General features: G+C 41.9%; 1 protein-coding gene across 3 annotated transcripts in view; it reads right to left on the bottom strand.

The window, feature by feature from the left end:
• The window catches only part of polq (polymerase (DNA directed), theta), a 17,036-nt gene extending 4,793 nt beyond the window's left edge, over positions 1–12,243 (bottom strand). Inside the window, exons 1-23 of one of the 3 annotated variants that reach the window (XM_015050649.1) lie at positions 11,983–12,243; positions 11,773–11,872; positions 11,218–11,684; positions 10,895–11,130; positions 9,602–9,778; positions 9,385–9,515; positions 9,135–9,291; positions 8,754–8,865; positions 8,647–8,675; positions 8,474–8,577; positions 7,876–8,017; positions 7,553–7,699; positions 7,266–7,478; positions 7,027–7,169; positions 6,180–6,369; positions 5,815–5,957; positions 5,486–5,679; positions 5,230–5,354; positions 4,126–4,369; positions 2,407–3,817; positions 606–1,962; positions 384–515; positions 109–311 (exon numbers count right to left, since the gene is read on the bottom strand). In XM_015050649.1, coding sequence (XP_014906135.1) covers positions 109–311; positions 384–515; positions 606–1,962; positions 2,407–3,817; positions 4,126–4,369; positions 5,230–5,354; positions 5,486–5,679; positions 5,815–5,957; positions 6,180–6,369; positions 7,027–7,169; positions 7,266–7,478; positions 7,553–7,699; positions 7,876–8,017; positions 8,474–8,577; positions 8,647–8,675; positions 8,754–8,865; positions 9,135–9,291; positions 9,385–9,515; positions 9,602–9,778; positions 10,895–11,130; positions 11,218–11,684; positions 11,773–11,872; positions 11,983–12,047 — 6,222 coding nt within the window. In that variant the 5' untranslated portion in view covers positions 12,048–12,243. Of the gene's footprint in view, positions 1–108; positions 312–383; positions 516–605; positions 1,963–2,406; positions 3,818–4,125; positions 4,370–5,229; positions 5,355–5,485; positions 5,680–5,814; positions 5,958–6,179; positions 6,370–7,026; positions 7,170–7,265; positions 7,479–7,552; positions 7,700–7,875; positions 8,018–8,473; positions 8,676–8,753; positions 8,866–9,134; positions 9,292–9,384; positions 9,516–9,601; positions 9,779–10,894; positions 11,131–11,217; positions 11,685–11,772; positions 11,894–11,982 lie in introns of all 3 variants that reach the window. The other 2 variants (XM_015050650.1, XM_015050648.1) reach the window with 2 other exon arrangements.

Genomic DNA, 12,243 nt, shown 5'->3' with positions numbered 1-12,243 from the left:
TCTCATTTGTATAAAAATGTGACATTTTCCTTTCACCTTATATTATACATAGTGCATCACAAACAATCCTAATAAAAACAGTTGATCATAACTTTTAACTTCTCCCACCTTTGGATCCTCACAATTTCCCTCCAGGCTGATGCCACAGCTCTGTACCAGCCTCTTGTACACCTTGATGATGTTATTCACGACAGCCACACGGCCCTTGAGATGAGTCACCTGTCCGCTCAGACAGACCTTCACCTGCTCCAACCTTTCCCGTACCGGCAGAGCATCATCGAGTGGAGGAGGAGCCAGACTGGAGCTCAGACCTGATTGGGGTCAGACAGGTTCAGCTATGAACACATAAATATGTGGATCAGTGTGCCTGTTTTTATCAATACCTTTTCTCTGCTCCTGCTGTAGAGAAATATAGTATGCATCTCTGGCTCCCCAGCAGACAGAAAGTCCAATCAAAGTAAGGCCTTCATTGTCTCTTACTGGAAAACCATCAAGCTTTAGATGAGCTTCTGATGCTGCACAGAAAGAAAACGCAGAAAGAAAAAAACATTCTTAAACAAAGTCTATGAGAGAAGATCAAACATTTTCTTGAACTTTTTCCTCACCTCTCTTATGTTTCCCTCCCATTTCATCCTCGGGGTGCTGCCCCCGCTCTCTCTTCTCACAAGCCAAAGCAAGAGAGAATCGCTCTTTTGTCTTCCACTCTTTAACGAAAGTATCAAAAAGGCCTCTGTCGCTCGCCACGTCTATGATGGAGAAGTTCCCAGAGTTGCTGCAGCAGATGGAGGCCGCCTGGGACAGCTGGAGAGAGAAACCTGCAGGGCTCACTGAGGACTCGGTGTCAGATGGGGGCTTGGGCTGGGGGGACGGTGGAGAGGCGACACTCTCTGGGGGGAGGCAGAGGCTTTTCTGCGGTCTGCTATCAAAAAACGAAACAGCTGCCTTCAAGCGACTGTCTGCAGCGTGGGATGTGGCCCGTTTTTCTTGAAGGTGGTTTGAGGGCGTCGACTGTTTGAGAGGCTGAGCGATGACAGGTGAGTGGACAGAGGAGGTGGTCAGTTTCACTCTTGGTGTGACAGGGGGCGTGGCCTGCGTTGGGGGAATAAGGTCACCGGCAGAGCCTGGTCTCTCTGCGACCTGCACCGTTTGAGCAGCATCAGGATGTTGGGATTTTTTCCTCTTTCTGTCCTGATGTGTCGCTGGATGAGGTAACTCTGAAGCATCTGCTGTGGTTGAACCAGCGGCACCTGGCTGGTCAGACATGCTAGGCCAGCGGTCGAAGATTTCCTGTAACTCAGGGCTGCAACAAAAAGCACTTTCAAGTGAATTTTGGACAAGCGGGTGTTTGACAACTAAATTTTCCCCATTATTTTGTTTTTCTTTGTCGGTTTTCTTTTCAACCTGCTGTGCAGTTTTGCCCTCATGTAAACCTTTATCAGTAAATTGTTGATCGTTTTGATTGCAAGGCTGATCGTTGCCTTGCTTGTCCTCGTCAGACTCGTTTTGGGATTTTAAAATCAGACCTTCATCTTCGTTTGGTCGCTGCAGCTCTTGGTTTTCTTCTTCAGTTCTCTCTGTGTGTCTCAGTAAACTCTGCCTCTCCAGAAAGTGTTCACCCACCAAGAGCGAGTCCCCCCACTCGGACAGATTGAAGAAGGACTCGCCCCACTGGACCGCCTCCTGCTCCTCCGCCTCCTGGTTGGCGAGAAGCTCACTGCGCCGCCTCTGCTGGGCTGACGGAGCGGGACGTGGGCTAGGAGGTTCTTCTTCACCTGCTGGTTCAGGTAACTGGTTTGGTTGCAGAGCGTCCAGGAGAAGACTGTCGTACATGCTGTCGAACAGGAAGCTGCTGCTCCTGTTTGGACTCTCTGCTGCAGCCTCGTTATTGTTGGGGAGCCGATTGTCTGGTGTGTTTTCGTCTTTATCTTGGTCTTTTCTTCCTCCTGCTGGACTGGGAGATATCTGAAAGACACCAACTTTATAGATTTAATAATGCTCAGAATGCTTCCAGGTATTTATATCACTCAGAGCCTTGCAAAAGTATTCGCACTGCTTCATATTGTCCACATTGTTTCATTACTGTCCACAAACTTTAATGTATTTCTTGGGGTTAAATTACATTTTCATTGTTTTTGTAAAAACATATATTTGTAAATAATTGTATTACAGGGGGATATCATATTGCATCATATCGATTGCAGACTTGTGAATTGAATCAAAATCATATAATGACAGATTTTGTGATTTCAAAAGACACTGAACTGTCATCCAAACAAACCAAAATGACATTGTATCATAATAAAGCTGGTGATTTAGACTTCTAGTGCATAATAAAATGTTTAAAATAAAAAAGTTTAAGTGGTGTGAATACTTCTGCAGGTCACTGGAGATGATGTCATTACTTACTTTGTGGTTTGTGTTAAGGATGAGCTCCAGTTGGCTCTCTGTCACAGAAATATTGAATCTGGGAGACACTGTCTGAAGGCCTTCAGCTTCATTTCTTTTGTCATGTTCATCTCCCGCTACTGAATCCTCCTGTTGTACCTTCAGCGGTTCTACTCCCTCATCTCTTTCTGCAGCTGTGCCACTGAACTCATGTTGAACTATAATTCTTTCTGTCTGAGTGTCCAAGTCAAAGCTTTTGCTGAAACTTTCTTCTTCCACACCATCCTGCCCCACTTCATCAGTCCTACTGCCTGCGTACAGCTCAGGAGATGAAAACGTATCCACCCCTCCGGCTTCGGTTCTTCTTCGTTTGGCCTCGGGAGTGAACAGGGGAGCAGAGGCAGGAGAAGATGTTGACAAATCTGCTTGCGTAGGAGTAGAAATATCATCTGACTTTTCTTGAGAGGTTGCAGGCGTTGTGTCTTGGGCTTTTGAGTGTAACCTGTCAGCAGGCTGCAACTGATCCTGCAGAGCCCGATCAGTTTGTATTGATTGGAGGATTTTGCTTAATGCGATCGAGTGTTTTAGTCTCCCTGGCTGCAGAGGGGATGAAGAAAAGTCTGCTTTTGCTGTGCTTTGTTGTGGCTCTAAGCGAGAAATCGGGGGTCTGAACCGTGGGGCCGGGTTTGGAGAGGATAGGGGCTGAACCTGAGTGGGCAGCTGAGGGAGAGGGCTGGGAATAATGTCAGCCAGCTCTTGTGTTAGGCTATTTTCAGGAGCAGGGGAATTTAAATGGGGAAGATTTGCTTCCCCAATTTGTTTGTTTCCTTTATTCACCTCTTCTACTTGTGTTTTGTTTTTCTCCAACATTTCCCCTTTGTTTTCCTGTTCTTCCTCTGCATGTTCAGCATCATTTTGGCCTGATGTCTTTGGTTTTGCTTTCATTCTTTCCTCAGATCTTTCTACTAGAACTTCACACAATTCAGATTTCATTACATCCTGCTTCATTGTTTTTCTTTCTAACACGTCTTTCCCATCAGCAATCCCTTTGTCGATTTCTGCATCTCTCCTAACCTCCTCTCCACGATTCTCACCGACTTTCCTCTTGTCCCTGCGCTTTCTCGCTTCATGCTCTTTAGTCCTATCTGTTGGTGATTGGTGCGGACTGACATAAGAGGCAGACGAAGCATCTGAATCCCCACTGGTGTAATCGTCAGAGCTACTTCCAGAGGAGGACTGTGGAGGAAGTACTGATGGATCCCAGTGAACTCCGAGCTGAGCCAGGTCCTCTTGAAGGAGGAGCCTCGCTTCAGAGACGATCTCAGCAGCTGCTTCCTGTTCTGTCAGAGCCCGTCCGCCGGTGACCCACACACAGCGCAGGTTCCGCCTCTCCGCCGCCTCCATCTCGCTCTCATCCACCGCTCGCTTAGAACTGATGAATTAAAGCTTACTGTTAATGATTGTTAGATTAAACATATATTTGTTTATTTTTTTTTTATTATGTGCTTAGATTTACTTTATGACTCTGGGATTAATAATGTTTTCTGAATCTCTGATGGTGCTTGTTTTGGGACGGATCAAGTAAAACTGGTCTGTTCTCAGAAAATAAATTCTAATTCACAGATTTTGTGTTGAGATTTAATTGGTTTCTCAACAGAATTACATTTGTTCTTCTTGGAAAAATGCCTGCATTCTAAAAAATTTTTTTTACCGAATATACATAATCCAGTTCACGTCTACCTCTTGAAGGGGACGGCGTTCCTTAACGCTTTCTCCACGTCAGGAACTGTGGCCCGAGCTACTTCAGCTACGGTGCAGAGCCCCTGGGCGTAGAGCGCTCTGGCTCGCGCTGCGTTCAGAAGGGAAATCCGAACCAGATCGACGAGCTCTCTCTGGACTCCAAAGCTCAGCCTCGTCTGGTACTGAGACAACAGCAGCTCCATGTTGTGCCAGCCCAGACGCTTGCAGAACACGGTCACCATTCCTGAAAGACGACAGTGGGTCTGAGAGTTTCACACTGAGATAAATGTTTTTCAATGTTCAGGCAGTTTTGACATAGCAAGAAACCACAAATGGTGGTTACAGTCATTGTCAATACATTAGAATAGTCCAGAGTTAAATTATGAAGCACCTTTTGAAAATAGTCTTTATTATGAAACAAAGTGTTATTTTATTTACTGTTCTGATTATTCTAATCTTCAGTCTCAAAGTTTTCATTAACTGTAAGCAGAAAATCATCATAACTACCACAAATTCACACAATGAACTGGTGGGTTTGCTTCTCATCAAGGGACTGGGTTTATTCCCAAACCTGCCCAAGAATACTACAGTGAAAAACAAATCCCTCTACAGTGATGAGCTACACTTTATGTTTTCACTGTGTAAAGGGCTCTGAATTGTGTCGTTGCTGAAATGACACAATCCCTATAAGTAGGGATCTCCTCAGTCCATTAGGAAACTGTGGGCTGATTTACTTCTTAAATCAGAAGCAAAAGCAGAAACAAACAACCTTTTAGCAACTTAAAGCAGAAATTCAACAAGATTGATGCTGCAGTCAAGAAAACTGTCAAAGAAAACACTTCTACAAGAACACTGAACATTTAGATATACTGTTTCACCTGCACCTCATGCATCTGCAAATGCAAGTCATCAGAAGATCACAAAACAACATTTAAGTCACTTCCCAAAACATTTGGCTGTGGCACCAGGTAGAACATGTGGAAATGTGTTTCTGATCCGTGTTGCTGCTCTCTGAACTAAACCTTTGTGTAGAGTTTAAAGTGTTATATTTACATAGAGATCATAAGTTTTACAAAAGGCACATGACAACACTCAAATATGTACCTGCATATGTGGAAGCAGATTGCTGGAGAGACTGCAGCTGTCCTCGATTACAGTTATACTTAGAAGCTACAGTTCCCAGAGGCATTTCGCTGACCAGATCCTGGAGAACAAGAGTTGTGAAAAACCTGAGAAAAGAGCAGAAAGTTAGGTTCAGTAGAATTTTTATAAGTTAGCATCCATTAACCTTATTTTATCATAAATATTCTTACATTTACTTCTCTTCTCTACAAAACCCGCTTTTGAATAGGTGCTTTACCGTTTATGAATGGCCATCTGTCTGAGCTGCTTTTCAGTCTTGGCAACAAGTTTGCCACTGACAGATCGTGCAAGAAAGCCTTCCTGGACACCAACCAGCTCCGCCACTCTCTTCATCGAGGAAGGCATCTGCTCCCACAGGCAGAAAAACTGATACCAATCTATTGTAGTCCACTCTGCATACAGTGGAGTAATCTGAAAATTTAGAAATGGGACTTTTATGACTTTACAAACAGCTGCTTTTTGTTGCCTTGCAAGAAATATAAGACTAACATTTTACTACAATTAGCAGAATTTAATTTATTCACTGCTAGGTTATTTCATGCATACCAGATACAGAATGTGCAAATCGTTTTCGAGTACGAATCCCTTCATTGCCCGTTGGAGATCTGCAAATATTCCCAAAGCCTCTGGAGGAGAGAGGGATGAAGAAAGAGTGGCAGCCCCTAGTTGGGTTGGACAATACTGCTCATCTGGAGGTGAAGAAGCAGAGCGATGAAAAAAATTAGAAAACCTAAGAAAACTCAAAACAATAAGGCTCAACCTGTGATGATAAAATATGTGAATATATTTCATACTTTCAACTCAAATTTGAGTTTTTTAGAGTAAATTAAAGGTTACTGGAAGTTTTCTAAACATTTTGTAAAGTAAAGGATAAATCTAAATTTAATAAGAATAGTCAACTTTGGCATTACCTTCCCCATCCTTTTGAATACTAATAAATTCATTTGCCATCAGCCATTCAACACAAGCCTCAATTGCTCCTTTGCTGTTCTGCTTATTAGATTCGGTTTTGTTGTCACTTTCCATGCTGGCAGCTAAAAGGGAGCATGAGGCGTACAACCTCACATCCTGTGGAGAGCTGGCCACACCTCCAACAATAATCTGAAAGAAGATGGTTTCAAAATATTAAGCAAAGAAATGTAAATGTTATTTTTTTTTTTACACATTACAACCATAAGTTTTAGTGTATTTTTTTAAATTATGTAATAGATTAATACAAAGCAGAGGATTATTGTGAAGTGTAAATAAACACCACATTTTTAATACTAAGCATCAGAAAGTTAAGGTGTGTAGAAAGACTTGAAACTGAGGTGGAGGTTCCACAACACTAAACATACAGCCAGAACTATAATTTTAGATAAAAGAATATTTATTTGTGAGAGTGGTCTAGTTAAAGTCCAGACCTAAATCTAACTGAACCTACAACAAGAGTCAAAAATGGATTTTCTGCAGCCAATTTGAGTCAGCTTAAGCAATTTTGTTAAAATAATGGGACAACATTTCCCACAGGGCATAGCTGGCAGAGACAGACCTTTCTCACTGCTTCCCTCTCCTTTCACTTTACAATATCCATAACTTTGTCTTGATATGTTAGATAAAAATCCAAATTAAATGCACTGAAGATTGTGGTTATAGTGCAACAATAATAAGAGAAATGCAACGTAAGATAAATGAATTTCACAAGTTTGTTGTATTATTACACAAAGGGGAGAAAATGCTTGAGACATCCATTGTTTTCTTTATTAATATTAATCCTACCTCCAGGATCGCTCTCAGCATGCTGGTGGTTACACCCTCGCCTTCCCGTCTCACCAGGCAGCTGCTGATTGGCTGAAGAACTCCCTTAAGGAGACTAATACCCTTCTGACGCTCGTTCTGCTTACACACAAGCACACTTTCACCTAGAGGGAAACAACAGAAACATTACTACTAAAGATACTTCAAATCCCCACAGCATCAAATTACAAGGCACAGTGAACTTCTCCCTGTTGCCATACCTGTGGTGTCCACTCCTTTTCTCCCTGCTCGTCCAGCCATCTGTTTGTATGTGAGCGGGTCCAGCAAGCGTCCGTTAAAAGTTGGAGTTCGAATGATGACCCTGCGAGCCGGAAGATTGACTCCCGATGAAAGGGTGGAGGTGGCAGCCAGAACTCTGATCAGTCCCTGACGAAAAGCTCCCTCCAGCACATCCCGCTCATCAAACGTCAACCCTGCAGAGAGAAACTTTCTTAATCACAAACTGGACAGACTACATTTCAGCGTTGATGAAGGACTGAGTGATCACCGGCGTGGTGGAAGGCCACCCCCCACGGGACAGTGCACTGCAGGATGGGATCAAGACCACCTGGAGTTCGCCTCAGCTGAGCTAGCACATCATCTAAGCCCTCTGTAGCTAGACGCACAGGCTGAGGCACGGCTTCTCCCTGAAGATCTGGAAGAAAGAAAACACCACCCAGAAATATTGACACTTGTCACTTGACTAGGACACCAAACTCAAATTTAAAAAATGGGTTAAACATCCACACTACAACTTAAACACATCTAAAAAAAAAAAACTCAAAGTAACTGGTAATATAGTGTTATAGTTATTGTATTTTTAAATCATACCTGCATGTCTGAGGTTAAAGAATGCTCTGGCGACGGTATCAGCCAGCTTTTCACACCAGTTCTTTGAGGGACAGAACAGCAGCACCGAGTGGCCTTCTTTCACAATTTCATAACACAAGCTCACAATATGATCGTCATCACCCTTTAACAGAGGCATACGTGCACAGGCATGTAATGAAAAACAACCAAACAATGCTATTACTAAAACATTTGGGATGTATCATGACATATTATATAGATCATACAAATTTTGATTTGATTGGAAACTCTAAATAAAGCCTTAATCTTAGTAGTGCTCTAGCATATCATCGGTTGAATTGAAACTTAGTCATAAAATTCAATGTGAATAAAACTGTTTTTTAACATTTTTTGCAACTGTAATAGTTAAAAAATTAAATGCCTGCAGAAGAGTCATATTAAATTATAATTGTGACTGGTTACAAAGATGTAATGTGAGTAGGTGCAAAAGTTGCTAACGTCATTCAGTAGAAGCTAGCTTTGCATCGAGGAAAAGGGTCAAAGGACCATCGTTCTGAAAAAGGCTGAATGAAAAATGACTCAAAACATTCTATTGTGTCGTCCATCCCACCCAGGTTACCTTAATACTGAGAGCAGGGGCAAACTGTCGAACCACGGAAAGGCTCTTGTCGTATATGTTGCATCCCACTTTGAGATGTTCCTGCAGGGGTACGGGCCTGTAATCTGTTTGGTATAAATCTGCACTCAACCAGCTAGCCAGCAGTGAGAGATTTGGCAAAGTGGCGCTCATACCGATGATCTGTACGCTCTCTGAAAGAGACCTGTAGGCTTGGTTAGCATTAAAGTTTTACAAACTCCACATAAAGAGATGCTGAAAAGATGAATTGGGAGACACAGACCCTGATGTGTTCTGCTTCTGTGCGATGTAGCGGATCTTGGTTAAGAGCAGTTCCAGTAGGTATCCCCTTCCAGAATCTCCAACCATATGTAACTCATCAACCACCACCATGCCTTGCAAAATAAAAATCATTCAATATATCATTTTTATGAGGCAGTGATGATGAATACATACAATAAGACCTGCAAAAAGAAAGCTTTGTACTTTATTTCATCATGTAACTTTTTTTATTAAATATATGAGTTCCTATGTCTTTATACACTATAAAGCAGAAAAAAATGTGCCTAATTCAACATGTGAAAGTAATCTAAGTAAGAAAGGTCAAATGCTGCAGTTTTCTTGACTTTTAACCATTCGAAACGATCCATGACAGATATATTACCTAGTAGACCCATGCTATTTTCTTCGATCAGTCTGTTAATTAAAGAATTGGCTTTTTCTATGGTGCAAACAGCCACATCCAACGTGGTGAACCCTCCTGCAGCCGAAGTACTCCCCATGTAGCCCTCCACACGAATCCCAGCCTCTTCAAACACGCTCTGCAGAGTAACAGGAACAAAAAAAAAGAATTAGATCCGAAAACATGCTGAATATAAAAATAATATGCACAAATTTTTTCCCCTCTCCATCACCTGAAGGTAGTGCATCTTTTCTTTGGCCACAGACACAAATGGCACAATGAAAAGTGCTTTTCTTTTGGTCTCCAGCACGCGCTTCAGGATCAGCAGCTCCGAAACCAGAGTTTTGCCAGCACTAGTGGGGGCTTAAATTGAAAACACATTGTGAAATAAAATGAGAAAAGTGCCCTGTTCTGGGTGCTACACTGCAGATAAATATTGCTGCCCTCACCAGAGTACACAAGGTTCCCTCCATGCAAAACCTGTCCAACAGTGAGGCACTGTGCCTGCCATTCAAACATCTGAGTGACTCCGTGTTTCTGGTAGCGCTCTAGGACAGGCTTTGGTAAGCCCCAGCTGGATAACAGCAGCTTTTCAGCCTGCTGCTCAGGAGCACGCAAGGCCACGCCTGCGGCGGAGTTCACAACTGTCACGGCATGATAGAAATGTATACTTTTCAAAGAGGTTTTAAAGATTTTGTTTGTAAAGTGGTCCTCTTCTCTAAAAGCTCCTGATTTACAGAGTTCTCCAGTTTTTTTGGTTCACTTAAATAAAGTTTCAGAGGTGATTTGGTCTGACTGTCAACAGAATCTGCTTCAAGACTGTCTTAATTTGTATTTTTGGTCAACATGTGGCAACATGAACTGCCTTGAACTCATATACTTTAAACTTTTTCACATATCGTCATATTACAACTACAGTAAATTTAAGGTATTTGTTGTGATACCAAAAGAAGTGATAAAAAAAAAGTATTTGATAATTGACATTTGATCATTTTTGTCAATAGATTGGCTGTGACAGAACATCACTGTAGTCAAAATAAATTTAAAAAAAAAATCACAAATACCGCTCTAAAAAAACAAAGAAAACCCAATAAAACATTTGACAAAAGAAACTTTGCAGTTGTTCACTAGGCAACTTCAGGACACAAAATTCCTTACCCATATTTCAATTTTATTACTACGCAGCACACATTAACTATTATTCATATATTTAAAGATATTCAGAATTACTATTGTTCTCATAAACAGTAGGGAGAAATTAAAATGACAAACCCAACAATACTTTCAGTTTTGGGTTCAACAAACTCAGACTCTCACCTGGAATTAAATCTGGACTTTGACTGGATCATTCTCACATATATCTATGCTTTAACCAAGTATCTCTGGTTGTATACTTGTGGTTGTTATTCTAACAAAAAGTGAACATCTAATCCATTTTCATGCAGCCTCTAACAGGTTTTCTTATATTATTCTCCTGTAGTTTTGCTCCAACTGTCTTCACATCTGATCTGGTCAGCTTCTCATTCTCTACCTGACAAATATATACATTTATGAAGTGTGCAGATGTAATGTGACAAAATGTGGAAAAATTTAAGTGAATGCTTTTTCAATGCACTGCATTGTAGCACAGTGTCTCTCATTCATTTTTCTGCATTTTAATGATTAAAATAGCCTTGTTCAATGTAAAAAAAAAAAAAAAAGAATTACAGTAAGTAAAACATAGAATTCAACACTCACTGTACCTGGTGGAGGAAGTGTGTCACTCAGCATGCTGAGCTCCAGGCCACTGGGCACTGTGAGTACAGATGCAGACTGATTCTGTAACGACGGCTGAAGTTTGGCCCTTCGCCTGGCTGCTGCGAGGCGTGTAGGACTGAATAAAATATATTTTGTAGATACATCCAGAGGTGGACTGATGTGCTCACTCGAGATAGCTTTCTTATCACTGGGAGGAGAGTTCCTTCTTTTGAGTTTCTGCCTATATTTAAGCATGGAGAGTAGGAAATGTCAGTGAGACGTCAAAAATAAACGTGAAGCAGAATGGTATACCTCAGCTAAGACTTACTTGCCGGAGCCGTCTGCTTTTCGACCGTTATTTGTTTCTACACAAGGCAGAGTGCAGACGGAGGCAGAGAGATTATCTGAATGGTTATTCTGCTGGTCTCTCTGAGGATGGTCCACTTCACCAGAGTCCTCACTGAAAAGAAGCTTCTGAGCCAGGTCTTTGCAGTCAGCGCTCCATCCTGGTCTGTTAGAATCCCCTCTAGATCCACAGCCTCTCTGCTGAGGATCATCCCCCCCATTTGTGTAAGGAATAGATTCCCAGTCCTTCATCATTCCAGAGTTTCTCTCCATTTTGCTGAGTGCGTTCTGTGTAGTGGGTCGTGGAGGAGGAAATGGAGCTGAAATTTGTTTTTCCTTAACATCCCTTCTAACTTCACCCTTAGAAAGATCAACAGCATCCATAACCTGTAGCATTTCTTCATCAAGAGCTAAAGTGGAATCGCCCAATGGAAGAGGAACTGCTCCACCCTGATAAAAAGAAATGTTATGTCTTCCTCGTCTGGTTTACCATAAGCACATAAAGGAATGGGAGATAAAATAAGGCAATATCACTTACCATCAGGCTATATTTATTTATGCTTATAGGTCCATTTGTTTTCCCTAATGTTGTCTGCAACAGCATTTCTCCGTCCGGTGGCTCATTTTTGCCTAGGATGCTGTGTTCATAATAAGTTCATCTTAACAGACATAATCAGATATCAAACTATTGGCTGTTTTCAGGCATCAATAACGATCAGGACTCAAGATTTCGGCGATCTGCACGTACCTCGTCTTCTTCTTGATCTGGTGCTGTCCCAGGTAACTTTTCTTTTTCAGAGCACCCGAGGTCATTCTGAAGTTTATCTAACTTCAGAATAACTGACCTGACAAGAAGCTCTGCAGCTCTTTACATTGAATTATAAACTGTAACTCATGTTGTTGAAAGAGACAACAAGTGTCGTTTGTTTTGGTTGCTAAGTATAAACGCTCCGCCAGGCAAAGCTAAACAAACATTGAATCAAAAATACCGCCGGAGTCCCACCCCTGT

Source organism: Poecilia latipinna, unplaced genomic scaffold (assembly GCF_001443285.1).
Source record: "Poecilia latipinna isolate Pla-1442-1.1 unplaced genomic scaffold, P_latipinna-1.0 Scaffold1003, whole genome shotgun sequence".
NCBI lineage: Eukaryota > Metazoa > Chordata > Actinopteri > Cyprinodontiformes > Poeciliidae > Poecilia > Poecilia latipinna.
This window is presented reverse-complemented; position numbering and strand designations above follow the sequence as displayed.